Source organism: Oncorhynchus masou, chromosome 28 (genome assembly GCF_036934945.1).
Source record: "Oncorhynchus masou masou isolate Uvic2021 chromosome 28, UVic_Omas_1.1, whole genome shotgun sequence".
Taxonomy (NCBI): domain Eukaryota; kingdom Metazoa; phylum Chordata; class Actinopteri; order Salmoniformes; family Salmonidae; genus Oncorhynchus; species Oncorhynchus masou.
The window spans coordinates 2,081,692-2,099,671 of NC_088239.1; the positions used below are offsets into that span (position 1 = coordinate 2,081,692).

The window sequence follows — 17,980 nt, forward strand, 5'->3', positions numbered from 1 at the left end:
TTGCTACTGTTCGAAAGAAAACACTCTGACGTGTCCAGAAATACAAATATCTTCTCTGTGCGTGCCCTTTAACGTGAGCTTCAGGCAAAACCAAGATGACTTGGCATCCAGGAAATGACAAGGATTTTTGAGGCTCTGTCTTTCATGATCTCCTTATATGGCTGTGAACGCAAGAGGAATGAGTCTGCCCTTTCTGTCGTTTCCCCAAGGTGTCTGCAGCATTATGACGTATTTGTAGGCAGATCGTTGGAAGATTGACCATAAGAGACCACATTTACCACGTGTCCGCCCGGTGTCCTGCGCCGAAATTGGTGCGCAAAAGTCACCTGCCAGTATTTTTCCATGGGGCACAGAGAGAGAAGCAAGCTTCCATGAACTGCATGTCAATGAAGAGATATGTGAAAAAACACCTTGAGGATTGATTCCAAACAACGTTTGCCATGTTTCGGTCGATATTATGTAGTTAATCCGGAAAAAGTTTCACGTTGTAGGTGACTGCATTTTCGGTTCGTTTCGGTAGCCAGGCGCAATGTAGAAAACGGAACGATTTCTCCTACACACAGACGCTTTCAGGAAACACTGCGCATTTGGTATGTGGCTGGGAGTCTCCTCATTGAAAACATCAGAAGCTCTTCAAAGGTAAATGATTTTGTTTATTTGGTTATCTGGCTTTTGTGAAAATGTTGCGTGCTACATGCTACACAAAATGCTATGCTAGCTTTGCATACTCTTACACAAATTAGTCAATTTCTATGGTTCAAAAGCATATTTTGAAAATCTGAGATGACAGTGTTGTTAAGAAAAGGCTAAGCTTGAGAGCAAACGCATTATTTTAATTTTATTTGCGATTTTCAGAAATCGTTAACGTTGCGTTATGCTAATGAGCCTGAGGCTTAGTCACAATCCCGGATCCGGGATGGGGAGTTTCAAGAGGTTAATAACTTTAGTGAAGTGGGCAACATAGCCAAAACCTTTGTGATTTACAGCACCCTACTAGCGTGGAGGGACTGTAAGAAATACCTGGGCATTTCCTCCCAAATATGTTCTCACTCGCCTATAGTAGGCAACCCAGACTTGCCAAAAGCCCTGAGGGATGCCAACTTTAATCTTTGGCATACTCTAGAAATCAGGACCTTTTCAGACCTATTTCATCAGAAAACCACTACACTGAAATCCTTTCAAGAAAGGAATTCGATGTGCCATGATCCATTTTTTTTAAATATCTTCAAATTAGACATGTAATTTCCTCATTTACCTCCAAGAGGAGGTTTAGAACTCAGTTGAATGAAGTTGAAACCCTTCTTGTCACAGCACAATCCATTAAAGGCAAAATATCTTACATCTATAGAGTCCTTTCTGAATCTAATTACAAATTGTTGTACAAATGTTATTATACTCCTTTGAGACTCCATAGAATGAAAACAGACATGTCTCCTAACTGTAAAAGATGTACCTCTGAAAGTGGAACCTATATGCATGTATTTTGGAGCTGTAGGGAGATTGCCAGATTCTGGCAATCTATACATACTGCTGCACAGAAAATACTAGAGGTACAGTTTGATATGACCCCGTGTATCTATCTTCTTAATGCCCAGCAGGACTTTGTTCTTGATCCTGACAGAGAAAATTTGCTTATGACTATTACATACTTTGCTATTACATACTTTTCTGTATTCTTCTATTGTGGGCCTCTAATACCCCTCCTACATTTAAAATGTGAATTGACCAGATTGTTGACTTTCTCCCTCTTGAAAAGCTCACTTATGACCTCCACAAGAGACAGCCCAAGTTTGATAGACTCTGGTCTCCACTACTCAACTATATTTCAAACTGGACAGAGTGAACGGGGTGACTAGAGAAATGTATGTAAAGTGCCTTGCGGAAGAATTCGCCCCCCTTGAACTTTGCAACCTTTTGCCACATTTCAGGCTTCAAACATAAAGATATAAAACTGTATTTTTTTGTGAAGAATCAACAACAAGTGGGACACCCATCATGAAGTGGAACGACATTTATTGGATATTTCAAACTTTTTTAACAAATCAAAAACTGAAAAATTGGGCGTGCAAAATTATTCAGCCCCCTTAAGTTAATACTTTGTAGCGCCACCTTTTGCTGCGATTACAGCTGTAAGTCGCTTGGGGTATGTCTCTATCAGTTTTGCACATCGGGAGACTGAAATTTTTTCCCATTCCTCCTTGCAAAACAGCTCGAGCTCAGTGAGGTTGGATGGAGAGCATTTGTGAACAGCAGTTTTCAGTTCTTTCCACAGATTCTCTTTTGGATTCAGGTCTGGACTTTGACTTGGCCATTTTAACACCTGGATATGTTTATTTTTGAACCATTCCATTGTAGATTTTGCTTTATGTTTTGGATCATTGTCTTGTTGGAAGACAAATCTCCGTCCCAGTCTCAGGTCTTTTGCAGACTCCATCAGGTTTTCTTCCAGAATGGTCCTGTATTTGGCTCCATCCATCTTCCCATCAATTTTAACCATCTTCCCTGTCCATGCTGAAGAAAAGCAGGCCCAAACCATGATGCTGCTACCACCATGTTTGACAGTGGGGATGGTGTGGTCAGGGTGATGAGCTGTGTTGCTTTTACGCCAAACATAACGTTTTGCTGTATGTTTGTGTGTGTGTGTGTGTGTGTGTGTGTGTGTGTGTGTGTGTGTGTGTGTGTGTGTGTGTGTGTGTGTGTGTGTGTGTGTGTGTGTGTGTGTGTGTGTGTGTGTGTGTGTGTGTGTGTATGTATATTTGCACCAAGGAAAATAAATAGACAAAGTCAAATAACAATAAAAACACTTATTTTTCTTAATCTTTCATTTTAATTTTATTTAAATTTTTTCAAATGTACCATTATATTTTTTGGCTTTTTATTTTTATTTTTTTAAGCCTGTCACATCTGTGAATGTGGAATGTGTTTTGTTGGTTGATTGAAAAACAAGAAAACTTAGTACAACTTTAAATAAAAACTTATTGGTGACAGGGGGCAGTATTTTCACGTCCGGATGAAATGCATGCCCAAATTCAACTGCCTGCTACTCATCACCAGAACATAGATATGCATATTGTTAGTAGATTTGGATAGAAAACACTCTGAAGTTTCTAAAACTGTTTGAATCATGTCTGTGAGAATAACATAACTTATTTAGCAGGCGAAACCCAGAGGACAAACCATTCAGATATATATTTTTTTGAGGTCACTCATTTTTCATTGGGAATCCAGATTTCTATGGGACCTTCTTGCAGTTCCTATCGCTTCCACTGGATGTCAACAGTCTTTAGAAATTGGTTGAGGTTTTTCCTTTGTGTAATGAAGAAGTACGGCCATCTTGAACGAGGGTCACTTGATTTTTTCCTATTAGATAGAGGCGCGTGACCAGAAAGCTAGCTACAGTTTGTTTTTCTCCTGTATTGAACACAGATCATCCGGGTCTTCAATTTTAGCGGTTATTTACGTTAAAAAATACCTAAAGTTGTATTACAAAACTAGCTTGAAATGTTTTGTTAAAGTTTACAGGTAACTTTTGAGATATTTTGTAGTCATGTTGAGCAAGTTGGAACCGGTGTTTTTCTGAATCAAACGCAACAAATACATTTACATTTTGGATATATATCAACGGAATTAATCGAACAAAAGGACCATTTGTGATGTTTATGGGACATATTGGAGTGCCAACAAAAGAAGCTCGTCAAAGGTAAGGCATGAATTATATTTTTATTTCTGTGTTTTGTGTCGCGCCTGCAGGGTTGAAATATGGTTTTTCTCTTTGTTTATGGAGCTGCTATCCTCAGATAATAGCTTTGTATGCTTTCGCCGAAAAGCCTTTTGGAAATCTGACATGTTGGCTGGATTCACGAGTGCAACTTTAATTTGCTATCGTGCCTGTGTGATTTAATTTAGAAATGTATTTGAATTTGGCGCTCTGCATTTCCCCTGGCTTGTGCGACGCTAGTGTCCCACATATCCCAGAGAGGTTAAGGGCTTGTCAGTAAGCATTTCACTGTAATGTCTACACCTGTTGTATTCGGCGCATGTGACAAATAACATTTGAGTTGATGTTGTCTCCTCCAATGAGGACAGTCTGGGATAGAGGATATTAGGATGTATACTTCCTATACCATGTTGACTAGTTTGATTGTTCCTGATTGAGATACTTCAGCTATTCATAATAATACATGATATAAAATGTTTACGTCTGTTCTCCTCTCTGATTGGTCAGTATGAGCCAGCTGGGCGGGGCTGAGCACAGAGAGCAGGTGGGCGTGGCCACGGCTCAGAACCTGGTGAAGGAGTTCCGCCCACGTCATGGGTCATCAGGAGGTCAGCGGTCAGACAGAATCACCTTGCTGGTCAACCTCTGCCTCATGGCCACCAGAGACCCCAAACACATCCAGAGAGCCCTGCAGGCCTTCACTGAGCTGGCCTCTACTCAGGTAGGACCTCCTTCACTGGGCTGGCCTCTACTCAGGTAGGACCCCCTTCACTGAGCTGGCCTCTACTCAGGTAGGACCCCCGTCACTGAGCTGGTGTCTACTCAGGTAGGACCCCCTTCACTGAGCTGGTTCTACTCAGGTAGGACCCCCTTCACTGAGCTGGTTCTACTCAGGTAGGACCCCCTTCACTGAGCTGGACTCTACTCAGGTAGGACCCCCTTCACTGAGCTGGCCTCTACTCGGGTAGGACCCCCTTCACGGAGCTGGCCTCTACTCGGGTAGGACCCCCTTCACGGAGCTGGCCTCTACTCGGGTAGGACCCCCTTCACTGAGCTGGCCTCTACTCAAGTAGGACCCCCTTCACTGAGCTGGCCTCTACTCAGGTAGGACCCCCTTCACTGAGCTGGCCTCTACTCGTGTAGGACCCCCTTCACTGAGCTGGACTCTACTCAGGTAGGACCTTCTTCACTGAGCTGGCCTCTACTCAGGTAGGACCCCCTTCACTGAGCTGGCCTCTACTCAGGTAGGGTTTCCTCTTTCTCCTCCCCCTCCTTCACCTCCTCCTCCTGTACCTTCACCACCTCCTTCTCCTGTACCTTCTTCTCTCAGGTGAACAACGTCCCCTACTTGCTGGCGATGGGCCAGGCCTTCATGCTACTAAAACAAACTCCTCGGGCCAGGAACCAGCTCAAGAGGCTCACCAAGGTAGACTTTTTTACTAGGACTCTTGTAGATTTACATGTTGGTCCTGCAGCTTAGCAGACACTCAGAGACAGTCAGAGGAGAGGGCCTAGAACAGAGCCCTGGAGGACTCCAGAGGGCCTAGAACCGAGCCCCTGGAGGACTCCAGAGGGCCTAGAACTGAGCCCCTGGAGGACTCCAGAGGGCCTAGAACCGAGCCCCTGGAGGACTCCAGAGGGCCTAGAACCGAGCCCTGGAGGACTCCAGAGGGCCTAGAACCGAGCCCTGGAGGACTCCAGAGGGCCTAGAACCGAGCCCTGGAGGACTCCAGAGGGCCTAGAACCGAGCCCTGGAGGACTCCAGAGGGCCTAGAACCGAGCCCTGGAGGACTCCAGAGGGCCTAGAACAGAGCCCTGGAGGACTCCAGAGGGCCTAGAACAGAGCCCTGGAGGACTCCAGAGGGCCTAGAACAGAGCCCTGGAGGACTCCAGAGGGCCTAGAACAGAGCCCTGGAGGACTCCAGAGGGCCTAGAACAGAGCCCTGGAGGACTCCAGAGGGCCTAGAACAGAGCCCTGGAGGACTCCAGAGGGCCTAGAACAGAGCCCTGGAGGACTCCAGAGGGCCTAGAACAGAGCCCTGGAGGACTCCAGAGGGCCTAGAACAGAGCCCTGGAGGACTCCAGAGGGCCTAGAACAGAGCCCTGGAGGACTCCAGAGGGCCTAGAACAGAGCCCTGGAGGACTCCAGAGGGCCTAGAACAGAGCCCTGGAGGACTCCAGAGGGCCTAGAACAGAGCCCTGGAGGACTCCAGAGGGCCTAGAACAGAGCCCTGGAGGACTCCAGAGGGCCTAGAACAGAGCCCTGGAGGACTCCAGAGGGCCTAGAACAGAGCCCTGGAGGACTCCAGAGGGCCTAGAACCGGGCCCTGGAGGACTCCAGTATTATACATGGTTATTGTACAGGTGGAGTGGAGCTGGGAGCTGTCAGAGGACCTGGAGACAGCCTGGTTGCTGCTGGCTGATGTTTACATCAAGTCTGGGAAGTATGATATCGCCTGTGATCTACTGCAACGTTGTATTAAATACAACCAGGTACATACACACACACACACACACACACACACACACACACACACACACACACACACACACACACACACAGAGAGAGACAGTGACAGATGGACGGACGGAGACGCACACAGCCAGCCAGCAGAGTCTGAGGTGTCAGTGTAAGATGAGCTGTATGGTATTAGTGTGTAGTGTGTATTAGTGTAGACGGTAGTGTGTATTAGTGTAGACGGTAGTGTGTATTAGTGTAGACAGTAGTGTGTATTAGTGTGTATTAGTGTAGACAGTCGTGTGTATTAGTGTAGACAGTACTGTGTATTAGTGTGGACAGTAGTGTGTTTTAGTGTAGACAGTAGTGTGTTTTAGTGTAGACAGTAGTGTGTTTTAGTGTAGACAGTAGTGTGTATTAGTGTAGACAGTAGTGTGTATTAGTGTGTACAGTAGTGTGTATTAGTGTGTGTTAGTGTAGACAGTAGTGTGTATTAGTGTAGACAGTAGTGTGTATTAGTGTAGACAGTAGTGTGTATTAGTGTAGACAGTAGTGTGTATTCGTGTGTATAGTAGTGTGTATTAGTGTAGACAGTAGTGTGTATTAGTGTAGACAGTAGTGTGTATTTGTGTGTACAGTAGTGTGTATTAGTGTAGACAGTAGTGTGTATTAGTGTCAACAGTAGTGTGTATTAGTGTAGACAGTAGTGTGTATTAGTGTAGACAGTAGTGTGTATTAGTGTAGACAGTAGTGTGTACAGTAGTGTGTATTAGTGTAGACAGTAGTGTGTATTAGTGTAGACAGTAGTGTGTATTAGTGTAGACAGTAGTGTGTATTAGTGTAGACAGTAGTGTGTATTAGTGTAGACAGTAGTGTGTATTAGTGTAGACAGTAGTGTGTATTAGTGTAGACAGTAGTGTGTATTAGTGTAGACAGTAGTGTGTATTAGTGTAGACAGTAGTGTGTTTTAGTGTAGACAGTAGTGTGTATTAGTGTAGACAGTAGTGTAGTAGTGAGTATGTAATGTATGTGTTTGTAGTCGTGCAGCAGAGCGTATGAGTACATGGGCTACATCAGGGAGAAGGAACATTCGTACCATGATGCATCAGTGTTCTACGATCACGCCTGGCTCTACACTAACAGAGTCAACCCCAGCGTGGGTGAGTCTGTGGACACCCTTAAAGCTGCATTTTCTCACTTTTTGGGCGACCCGACCAAATTCACATAGACATTTACGTCATAGATCTGTCATTCACATTGAAAACCAGTCTAATAATCTGTAGATCTGTTCTATGTGTTATAGATCTGTCATTCTCATTGAAAGCCAGTCTAACAATCTGTAGATCTGTTCTATGTGTTATAGATCTGTCATTCTCATTGAAAACCATTCTAATAATCTGTAGATATGTTCTATGTGTGCTATTTCTATGCTTCCCATTCTTAAGTTTCGTTTTGTATCTTTTCCTTTCGGTTTTGTACATCAACTTCAAACAGCTGAAAATACATTATTTTTGGTTATGCAAAATATGTTTCACAGCAGTTTAGATGGTACAATGATTTTCTAGACTATACTTGCTTGTTTTGTCACAAACTGAAATTAGGTGAACTATTATCATTTTTGCAACCAGGAAATGGAGAAGTGATGTCAGCATAGTGCACCTTTTTCAAGGTTTAAAGGTCTGTAATGTTATTGGTTGTGTCCCTTCTTCCGTTCAGGTTTCAGACTGGCCTTCAACTACCTGAAGTTCAAGCAGTACACCGAGACCATAGAGGTTTGTCACAAGGTCTGTACTGTGGATGATATTACTACTGTAGCCTAGGCTATTCAACACCTACTGTCTTAGTACCACCCTGTCAGACAGCACTAACAGATCTGGTACCAGGCTATTCAACACCTACTGTCTTAGTACCACCCTGTCAGACAGCACTAACAGATCTGGTACCAGGCTATTCAACACCTACTGTCTTAGTACCACCCCATCAGACAGCACAAACAGATCTGGTACCAGGCTATTCAACACCTACTGTCTTAGTACCACCCTGTCAGACAGCACTAACAGATCTGGTACCAGGCTATTCAACACCTACTGTCTTAGTACCACCCTGTCAGACAGCACTAACAGATCTGGTACCAGGCTATTCAACACCTACTGTCTTAGTACCACCCTGTCAGACAGCACTAACAGATCTGGTACCAGGCTATTCAACACCTACTGTCTTAGTACCACCCTGTCAGACAGCACTAACAGATCTGGTACCAGGCTATTCAACACCTACTGTCTTAGTACCACCCTGTCAGACAGCACAAACAGATCTGGTACCAGGCTATTCAACACCTACTGTCTTAGTACCACCCTGTCAGACAGCACAAACAGATCTGGTACCAGGCTATTCAACACCTACTGTCTTAGTACCACCCCGTCAGACAGCACTAACAGATCTGGTACCAGACTATTCAACACCTACTGTCTTAGTACCACCCCATCAGACAGCACTAACAGATCTGGTACCAGGCTATTCAACACCTACTGTCTTAGTACCACCCTGTCAGACAGCACAAACAGATCTGGTACCAGGCTATTCAACACCTACTGTCTTAGTACCACCCTGTCAGACAGCACTAACAGATCTGGTACCAGGCTATTCAACACCTACTGTCTTAGTACCACCCCATCAGACAGCACTAACAGATCTGGTACCAGGCTATTCAACACCTACTGTCTTAGTACCACCCTGTCAGACAGCACTAACAGATCTGGTACCAGGCTATTCAACACCTACTGTCTTAGTACCACCCTGTCAGACAGCACTAACAGATCTGGTACCAGGCTATTCAACACCTACTGTCTTAGTACCACCCCGTCAGACAGCACTAACAGATCTGGTACCAGACTATTCAACACCTACTGTCTTAGTACCACCCCATCAGACAGCACTAACAGATCTGGTACCAGGCTATTCAACACCTACTGTCTTAGTACCACCCCATCAGACAGCACTAACAGATCTGGTACTAGGCTATTCAACACCTACTGTCTTAGTACCACCCTGTCAGACAGCACAAACAGATCTGGTACCAGGCTATTCAACACCTACTGTCTTAGTACCACCCCATCAGACAGCACTAACAGATCTGGTACCAGGCTATTCAACACCTACTGTCTTAGCACCACCCTGTCAGACAGCACTAACAGATCTGGTACCAGGCTATTCAACACCTACTGTCTTAGTACTACCCTGTCAGACAGCACTAACAGATCTGGTACCAGGCTATTCAACACCTACTGTCTTAGTACCACCCTGTCAGACAGCACTAACAGATCTGGTACCAGGCTATTCAACACCTACTGTCTTAGTACCACCCTGTCAGACAGCACTAACAGATCTGGTACCAGGCTATTCAACACCTACTGTCTTAGCACCACCCTGTCAGACAGCACTAACAGATCTGGTACCAGGCTATTCAACACCTACTGTCTTAGTACTACCCTGTCAGACAGCACTAACAGATCTGGTACCAGGCTATTCAACACCTACTGTCTTAGTACCACCCCGTCAGACAGCACTAACAGATCTGGTACCAGACTATTCAACACCTACTGTCTTAGTACCACCCTGTCAGACAGCACTAACAGATCTGGTACCAGGCTATTCAACACCTACTGTCTTAGTACCACCCCGTCAGACAGCACTAACAGATCTGGTACCAGACTATTCAACACCTACTGTCTTAGTACCACCCTGTCAGACAGCACTAACAGATCTGGTACCAGGCTATTCAACACCTACTGTCTTAGTACCACCCTGTCAGACAGCACTAACAGATCTGGTACCAGGCTATTCAACACCTACTGTCTTAGTACCACCCTGTCAGACAGCACTAACAGATCTGGTACCAGACTATTCAACACCTACTGTCTTAGTACCACCCTGTCAGACAGCACTAACAGATCTGGTACCAGACTATTCAACACCTACTGTCTTAGTACCACCCTGTCAGACAGCACTAACAGATCTGGTACCAGGCTATTCAACACCTACTGTCTTAGTACCACCCTGTCAGACAGCACTAACAGATCTGGTACCAGACTATTCAACACCTACTGTCTTAGTACCACCCTGTCAGACAGCACTAACAGATCTGGTACCAGGCTATTCAACACCTACTGTCTTAGTACCACCCTGTCAGACAGCACTAACAGATCTGGTACCAGGCTATTCAACGCCTCCTGTCTTAGTACCATCCTGTCAGACAGCACTAACAGATCTGGTACCAGGCTATTCAACACCTACTGTCTTAGTACCACCCCGTCAGACAGCACTAACAGATCTGGTACCAGGCTATCACTACTGGAAATATTGGAAAGGACTTAGTTTAGTTTAGAGGATAAGGATGATTGATTAAGGATCAGTGTAGTGAGAGAGTGTTTTACCTGAACTGCCTGTTCCCCCTCAGGTCCTCACAGAGCACCCAGACTACCCTCTGATACAGACAGAGATCCTAGAGAGAGCCCGCGCTGCTCTCCGACCCTGAACCTCAGCCCGGGATTAACCCTCCATGTCTCTGACCACTAGTGACCTGAAACATATCGACATGGCACAATGCTCCAAGGAACTATGGGGAACTTTGTCTTTATCAAATCAAGTGCTTTGTTCTAGATATACTGTTCTGCACTTGAGATATGCAAATACTATGCTACTTTTATTTATAGTTTTTTCCCCTGTGGAATTTTAAAACATGTGAACATGTTCTGTAATGTAAAACTATCTGTTTGAATGTTTATACAGTGCTTTAGGAAATTATTCAGACACCTTGACTGAGTCCACATTTTGTTACATTTCAGCCTTATTCTACAATTAATTCAATTGTTTGTTTGTTTCATCATCAATCTACACACAATACCCCATAACAAAAAAGCAAAAACAGATTTTTTTTAATGTTTGCATAAAATAAACATTTACAGAAGTATTCAGACACTTTACTCAGGACTTTCTTGTAGCAACTTTATCAGAGTTTACAGCTTCAAGTCTTCTTGGGTATGACGCTACAAGCTTGGCACACCTGTATTTGGGGAGTTTCTCCCATTCTTCTCTGCAGATCCTCTCAAGCTCTGTTCGGTTGGTTGGGGAGCAAAGCTGCACAGCTATTTTCAGGTCTCTCCAGAGATGTTTGATCAGGTTCAAGTCCAGACTCTGGCTGGGCCACTCAAGGACATTCAGAGACTTTTCACAGAGCCACTCCTGCGTTAACTTGGCTGTGGGCTTAGGGTCGTTGTCCTGTTGCTTAAAAACATCCCCTCACCATGATGCTGCCACCAACATGCTTCACCATAGAGATGGTGCCAAGTTTCCTCCAGACGTGACACTTGGCATTCAGGCCAAAGAGTGCAATCTTGGTTTCGTCAGACCAGAGAATCTTGTTTCTCATTGCCTGAGAGTCCTTTAGGTGTCTTTTGGCAAACTCCAACAGGGCTGTCATGTGCTTTTACTGAGGAGTGGCTTCCGTCTGGCCAATCTACCATAAAGGCCTGATTGGTGGAGTGCTGCAGAGATGGTTGTCCTTCTGGAAGGTTTTCCCATCTCCAGAGGAACTCTGTCAGATTCTTGGTCACCTCCCTGACCAAGGCCCTTCTCCCCCGAGTGCTCAGTTTGGCGGCCAGCTCAAAGAAGAGTCTTGGGGGTTCCAAACTTCTCCATTTCAGAATGATGGAGGCCACTGTGTTCTTGAGGACCTTCAATGCTGCAGACATGTTTTGTTGCCCTTCCCCAGATCTGTGCCTCGACACAATCCTGTCTCAGAGCTCTACGAACAATTCCTTCCACCTCACTGCTTGGTTTTTGCTCTGACATGCAATGGGAACTGTGGGACCTTTATATAGACAGGTGTGTGCCTTTCCAAACCATGTCCAGTCAATTTAATTTTCTACAGGTGGACTCCAAGCTGTAGTATCATCTCAAGGACGATCAATGGAAACAGGAAGCACCTGAGCTCAATATCGAGTCTCATAGGCAAAGGGACTGAATACTTATGTAAATAAGATACTTCAGTTTTTTAGTTTTTATAAAATTGCAAACATTTAAAACAAAACAACTCTTTTCACTTTGTCGTTATGGGGTATTGTATGTAGATTGATGAGGAGAAAAAATAACTGAATCAATGTTATAATACGGCTGTAATGTAACTAAATGTGGAAAAGGGAAAGGGGTCTGAATACTTTACAAATGCTGAACCACTTGCACACTTTGCAAACATATATTTACTTCATATATATAGATATATATATATATAAGTATATTTATTGGGTTTTTTAAAGGCCTTATGATTGCATTCATATCAGAATAAAAATAAAAATAAAGAATGAATTCTAAAAGTCTCTTAAGTCAGTGCGTCGATCGCCAAAGGTTTGCGGGCTGTGCTTCAGTGGCCCCATGCTGTTTATCAGACTGATATTTAACCGTGGTATTGATTCAGTGTTGTGGTTCTGACTGTGTGTGTCTCAGGGGTGATGTGTGCCTCCCCTACGACAGGCTGACGGTGGCGGTGGGAGGACATGATGCTAGGCACAACACATGGACCTGGCTTGAAACACATTCCTAAACACTATGGGCCAATACTTGCAAAGATAAGCAACCATTTAAAATGTGTAAACGGTTTCAAAATGTGAATCAGCCAATTTAAATCGTTGATTTGCTTGCAAGTGACAAAATGCTAAATTGTAGCTGATCCCATCAGATAACATGACACGTGTTAGCCCTATGCTAACCTCAGGTGGCAGTGATTATATCCTGGAACAAATTCTTCATCAACACATCAAAGATGTTAGACTTTATACCCACCAACCAAAGGCATTTCTTAAAATGGGTCAACCCTGGCCACTGGAGGGATATTTTAAATCTACAAATTCAATGTTTAATCCTTTCCTAACGGTCAGGTCCTTTCCTAACAGTCAGGTTCTTTCCTAACGGTCTCCTGTCAGGTCCTTTCCTAACGGTCAGGTCATTTCCTAACGGTCAGGTCCTTTCCTAACGGTCAGGTCCTTTCCTAACGGTCTCCTGTCAGGTCCTTTCCTAACGGTCAGGTCCTTTCCTAACGGTCTCCTGTCAGGTCCTTTCCTAACGGTCAGGTCCTTTCCTAACGGTCAGGTCCTTTCCTAACGGTCTCCTGTCAGGTCCTTTCCTAACGGTCAGGTCCTTTCCTAACAGTCAGGTTCTTTCCTAACGGTCTCCTGTCAGGTCCTTTCCTAACGGTCTCCTGTCAGGTCCTTTCCTAACTGTCTCCTGTCAGGTCCTTCCCTAACTGTCAGGTCCTTTCCTAACGGTCTCCTGTCAGGTCCTTTCCTAACGGTCAGGTCCTTTCCTAACGGTCAGGTTCTTTCCTAACAGTCAGGTTCTTTCCTAACGGTCTCCTGTCAGGTCCTTTCCTAACGGTCTCCTGTCAGGTCCTTTCCTAACGGTCTCCTGTCAGGTCCTTTCCTAACGGTCAGGTTCTTTCCTAACAGTCAGGTTCTTTCCTAACGGTCAGGTCCTTTCCTAACGGTCAGGTCCTTTCCTAACGGTCTCCTGTCAGGTCCTTTCCTAACGGTCAGGTCCTTTCCTAACGGTCTCCTGTCAGGTCCTTTCCTAACGGTCAGGTCCTTTCCTAACTGTCTCCTGTCAGGTCCTTTCCTAACGGTCAGGTCCTTTCCTAACGGTCAGGTCCTTTCCTAACGGTCAGGTTCTTTCCTTATGGTCTCCTGTCAGGTCCTTTCCTAACGGTCAGGTCCTTTCCTAACGGTCTCCTGTCAGGTCCTTTCCTAACGGTCAGGTCCTTTCCTAACGGTCAGGTCCTTTCCTAACGGTCAGGTCCTTTCCTAACGGTCTCCTGTCAGGTCCTTTCCTAACGGTCAGGTCCTTTCCTAACGGTCTCCTGTCAGGTCCTTTCCTAACGGTCAGGTCCTTTCCTAACTGTCTCCTGTCAGGTCCTTTCCTAACGGTCAGGTCCTTTCCTAACGGTCAGGTCCTTTCCTAACGGTCAGGTTCTTTCCTTATGGTCTCCTGTCAGGTCCTTTCCTAACGGTCAGGTCCTTTCCTAACGGTCTCCTGTCAGGTCCTTTCCTAACGGTCAGGTCCTTTCCTAACGGTCAGGTCCTTTCCTAACGGTCAGGTCCTTTCCTAACGGTCTCCTGTCAGGTCCTTTCCTAACGGTCTCCTGTCAGGTCCTTTCCTAACGGTCTCCTGTCAGGTCCTTTCCTAACGGTCTCCTGTCAGGTCCTTTCCTAACGGTCTCCTGTCAAGTCCTTTCCTAATGGTCAGGTCCTTTCCTATCGGTCAGTTCCTTTCCTAACGGTCTCCTGTCAGGTCCTTTCCTAACGGTCAGTTCCTTTCCTAACGGTCTCCTGTCAGGTCCTTTCCTAACGGTCAGGTCCTTTCCTAACGGTCTCCTGTCAGGTAATTTCCTATCGGTCAGTTCCTTTCCTAACTGTCTCCTGTCAGATCCTTTCCTAACGGTCAGTTCCTTTCCTAACGGTCTCCTGTCAGGTCCTTTCCTAACGGTCAGGTCCTTTCCTAACGGTCTCCTGTCAGGTAATTTCCTATCGGTCAGTTCCTTTCCTAACTGTCTCCTGTCAGATCCTTTCCTAACGGTCAGGTCCTTTCCTAACGGTCTCCTGTCAGGTCCTTTCCTTACGGTCTCACTGTGGTCAGTCTGCTCTGTGTATTGTATGGTATTGTATTGTATTTAATTGCTGCACTTCTCTCCAAAAGAGTGAAGAAATGTCCTCATATTTATAATCTAGAGCAGCCACCCAGGTTCTATTCTAAGAACCAGTGTTTTCCTTGAGGCATTCTATTCTCTTGCTCCTCCGATAATCTGTCAGTAACATTCTCTAGCGATCTCCCAGATCCCCATTCAGTAGTCACTATTGTATAGTAAGCACGTCTGTTTCACAGCGACAGAGGGGCGCCACTCTTGGTAAACTGTTTTTAATGAGCTGTGAGGGAATGACGGTACTGTTACACTGGTCTTAAAGTGGTAATTTAACTGAATAATAAACCACAGGAATCCACCATATTTACCAAAACAAATGACAAGCAGTTTGTAGTCAAAACACACAGATTCTTTATTCTCCAACACATGAACCAATTTAACTGTTTGAAGGGTTTCTAATCGTTACAGAGTAGACTACACTACATCCTTGAGCAAAGAATGTTCCTAGACGCCAAGGCAAAGCCAGGGCCATATATCAGAGCCTGGATCAGTCATGTCTGTTGTTGGTTGTGGTTGTCATGCTTAGGTTTCTCTCTCTCTCTTCGTCTTCACCATGGAGACGATAAACCAGACAAATTCCAGAGGGTTAAAAAAACACGAAGAAAACATGCAGGCACGTCATTTCAGATGGACATACTCCACGTACATACTGTACAGTGCCTTCAGAAGGCATTCAGGGCCCTTGACTTGTTCCACATTTTGTTGTGTTTCAGTCCGGATTCAGAATGGATCAAAAATCATGTCTCTTCTCGTCCATCTACACACAATACCCCATATTAAAGTGAAAGCAGAAATTCAGAAATGTCTCATTTACATAAATATTCACACCTGAGTCAATAATTTGTAGAAGGAGATTTGGCAGCGATTAAAGCTGAGAGTCTTTCTGGGTAAATCTCTAAGAGCTTTTGTGTTGTAGGTTATTGTCCTGCTGAAAGGTGAATTAATCTCCCAGTGTCTGGTGGAAAGCAGACTGAACCAGGTTTTACTCCAGGATTTTGCCTGCTTATCTACATTCATTTTTTATATTTTTTGGTCCCCAGTCCTAACAAGCATACCCATAACATGATGCAGCCACCACTATGCTTGAACATATGGACAGTGGTCCTTTGTATTCAGGACAAACAGTTCATCACTTTGCCACATTTTTGCAATATCACTTTAGTGCCTTGTTGCAAACAGGAAGCATGTTCTGGAATATTTGTATTCTGTGCAGGCTTCCTTCTTTTCACTCGGTCAATTAGGTTAATATTGTGGAGCTACTATGCTCAAAGGGATATTCCATCTTATTTTACCCATCTACCAATAGGTGCCCTTCTTTGCGAGTCATTAGAAAACCTCTCTGGTCTTTGTGGTTGAATCTGTGTTGAAATTCACTGCTTGTCTAAAGGACCTTACAGATAACTCACGTCTGTAGCCATGAAGAGTTTTGAAAGGCTGGTCATGGTTCACATCAACACCATCATCCTGAAAACCTTAGACTCACTTCCAATTTGCATACTGCCCCAACAGATTCACAGATGCCGCAATCTCTAGTGCCCTCCACACTGCCCTTTCCCACCTGTACAATGGGAACGCCTATGTGAGAATGCTGTTCATTGACTACAGCTCAGCGTTCAACACCATAGTGCCCTCAAAGCTCATCAATAAGCTAAGAACCCTGGGACGAAACACCTCTCTCTGCAACTGGATCCTGGACTTCCTGACGGGCCGTCCCCAGGTGGTAAGGGGAGGCAAAACACACTGATCCTCAACACGGGGGCACCTCGGGTGCGTGCTTAGTCCCCTGCTGTACTCCCTGTTCACCCACGACAGGCACGACCCCAACACCATCATTAAGTTTGCCGACGACACAACAGTGGCCTGATCACCGACAACGACGAGACCACCTATAGGGAGGAGGTCAGAGACCTGGCCGAGTGGTGCCAGGACAACAACTTCTCCATCAATGTGATCAAGACAAAAGGAAATGATCGTGGACTACAAAAAAAATGAAGACGGAGCGTCGACGGGGCTGTAGTGTTTGCTGATGACACAACAGGAAGGAGGTCAGAGACCTGGCCGTGTGGTGCCAGGACAACAACCTCTCCCTCAACGTGATCAAGACTTAGGAGATGATTGTGGACTACAGGAAAAGGAGGACCGAACATTGCCCCATTCTCATCGACGGGGCTGTAGTGTAGGGGTTCGAGAGTGAATGTGCACATCACCAACAAACTAACATGGTCCAAACACACCAAGACAGTTGTGAAGAGGGCACGACAAAGCCTATTCCCCCTCAGGAGACTGAAAAGATTTGTCATGGGTCCTCAGATCCTCAAAAAGATAATTATACAGCTGCACCATCGAGAGCATCCTGACTGGTTGCATCACTGCCTGGTACGGCAACTGCTTGGCATTCCATCCAGGACCTCTACACCAGGCGGTGTCAGAGGAAGGCCCAAAAAAATTGTCAGACTCCAGCCACCCAAGTCATAGACAGTTTGCGCTTATACCACACAATCAGCGGTACTGAAGTGCCAAGTCTCGGTCCAAAAGGCCCCTTTAACAGCTTCTACCCCCAAGTCATACGACTTCTGAACAATTAGTCAAATAGCCACATGACACCCCCCCTTTCTTTTTACACTGCTACTCTGTTTATTATCTATATAAGGCCTCCACATTGACTCTGTACTGGTAACCCCTGTATATAGACTCTGTACCGGTAACCCCTGTATATAGCCTCCACATTGACTCTGTACCGGTACCCCCTGTATATAGCCCACATTGGCTCTGTACCGGTATCCCCTGTATATGGCCTCCACATTGGCTCTGTACCGGTAACCCCTGTATATAGACTCTGTACCGGTAACCCCTGTATATAGCCTCCACATTGACTCTGTACCGGTACCCTCTGTATATAGCCTCCACATTGACTCTGTACCGGTATCCCCTGTATATAGCCTCCACATTGACTCTGTACCGGTACACCCTGTATATAGCCTCCACATTGACTCTGTACCGGTACACCCTGTATATAGCCTCCACATTGACTCTGTACCGGTACCCCCTGTATATAGCC

At 45.2% G+C, this 17,980-nt stretch overlaps 1 protein-coding gene across 1 annotated transcript in view; it reads left to right on the plus strand.

Annotated features, from left to right (window-relative positions):
• LOC135517097 (tetratricopeptide repeat protein 21B-like) overlaps positions 1-12,541 on the plus strand; it is an 87,511-nt gene extending 74,970 nt beyond the window's left edge. The window contains exons 24-29 of the mRNA XM_064941120.1: positions 4,226-4,439; positions 5,049-5,144; positions 6,083-6,211; positions 7,216-7,336; positions 7,893-7,960; positions 10,633-12,541. Coding sequence (XP_064797192.1) covers positions 4,226-4,439; positions 5,049-5,144; positions 6,083-6,211; positions 7,216-7,336; positions 7,893-7,960; positions 10,633-10,710 — 706 coding nt within the window. The 3' untranslated portion in view covers positions 10,711-12,541. The remainder of the gene's footprint in view (positions 1-4,225; positions 4,440-5,048; positions 5,145-6,082; positions 6,212-7,215; positions 7,337-7,892; positions 7,961-10,632) is intronic.
• Positions 12,542-17,980: the final 5,439 nt, after the last annotated feature.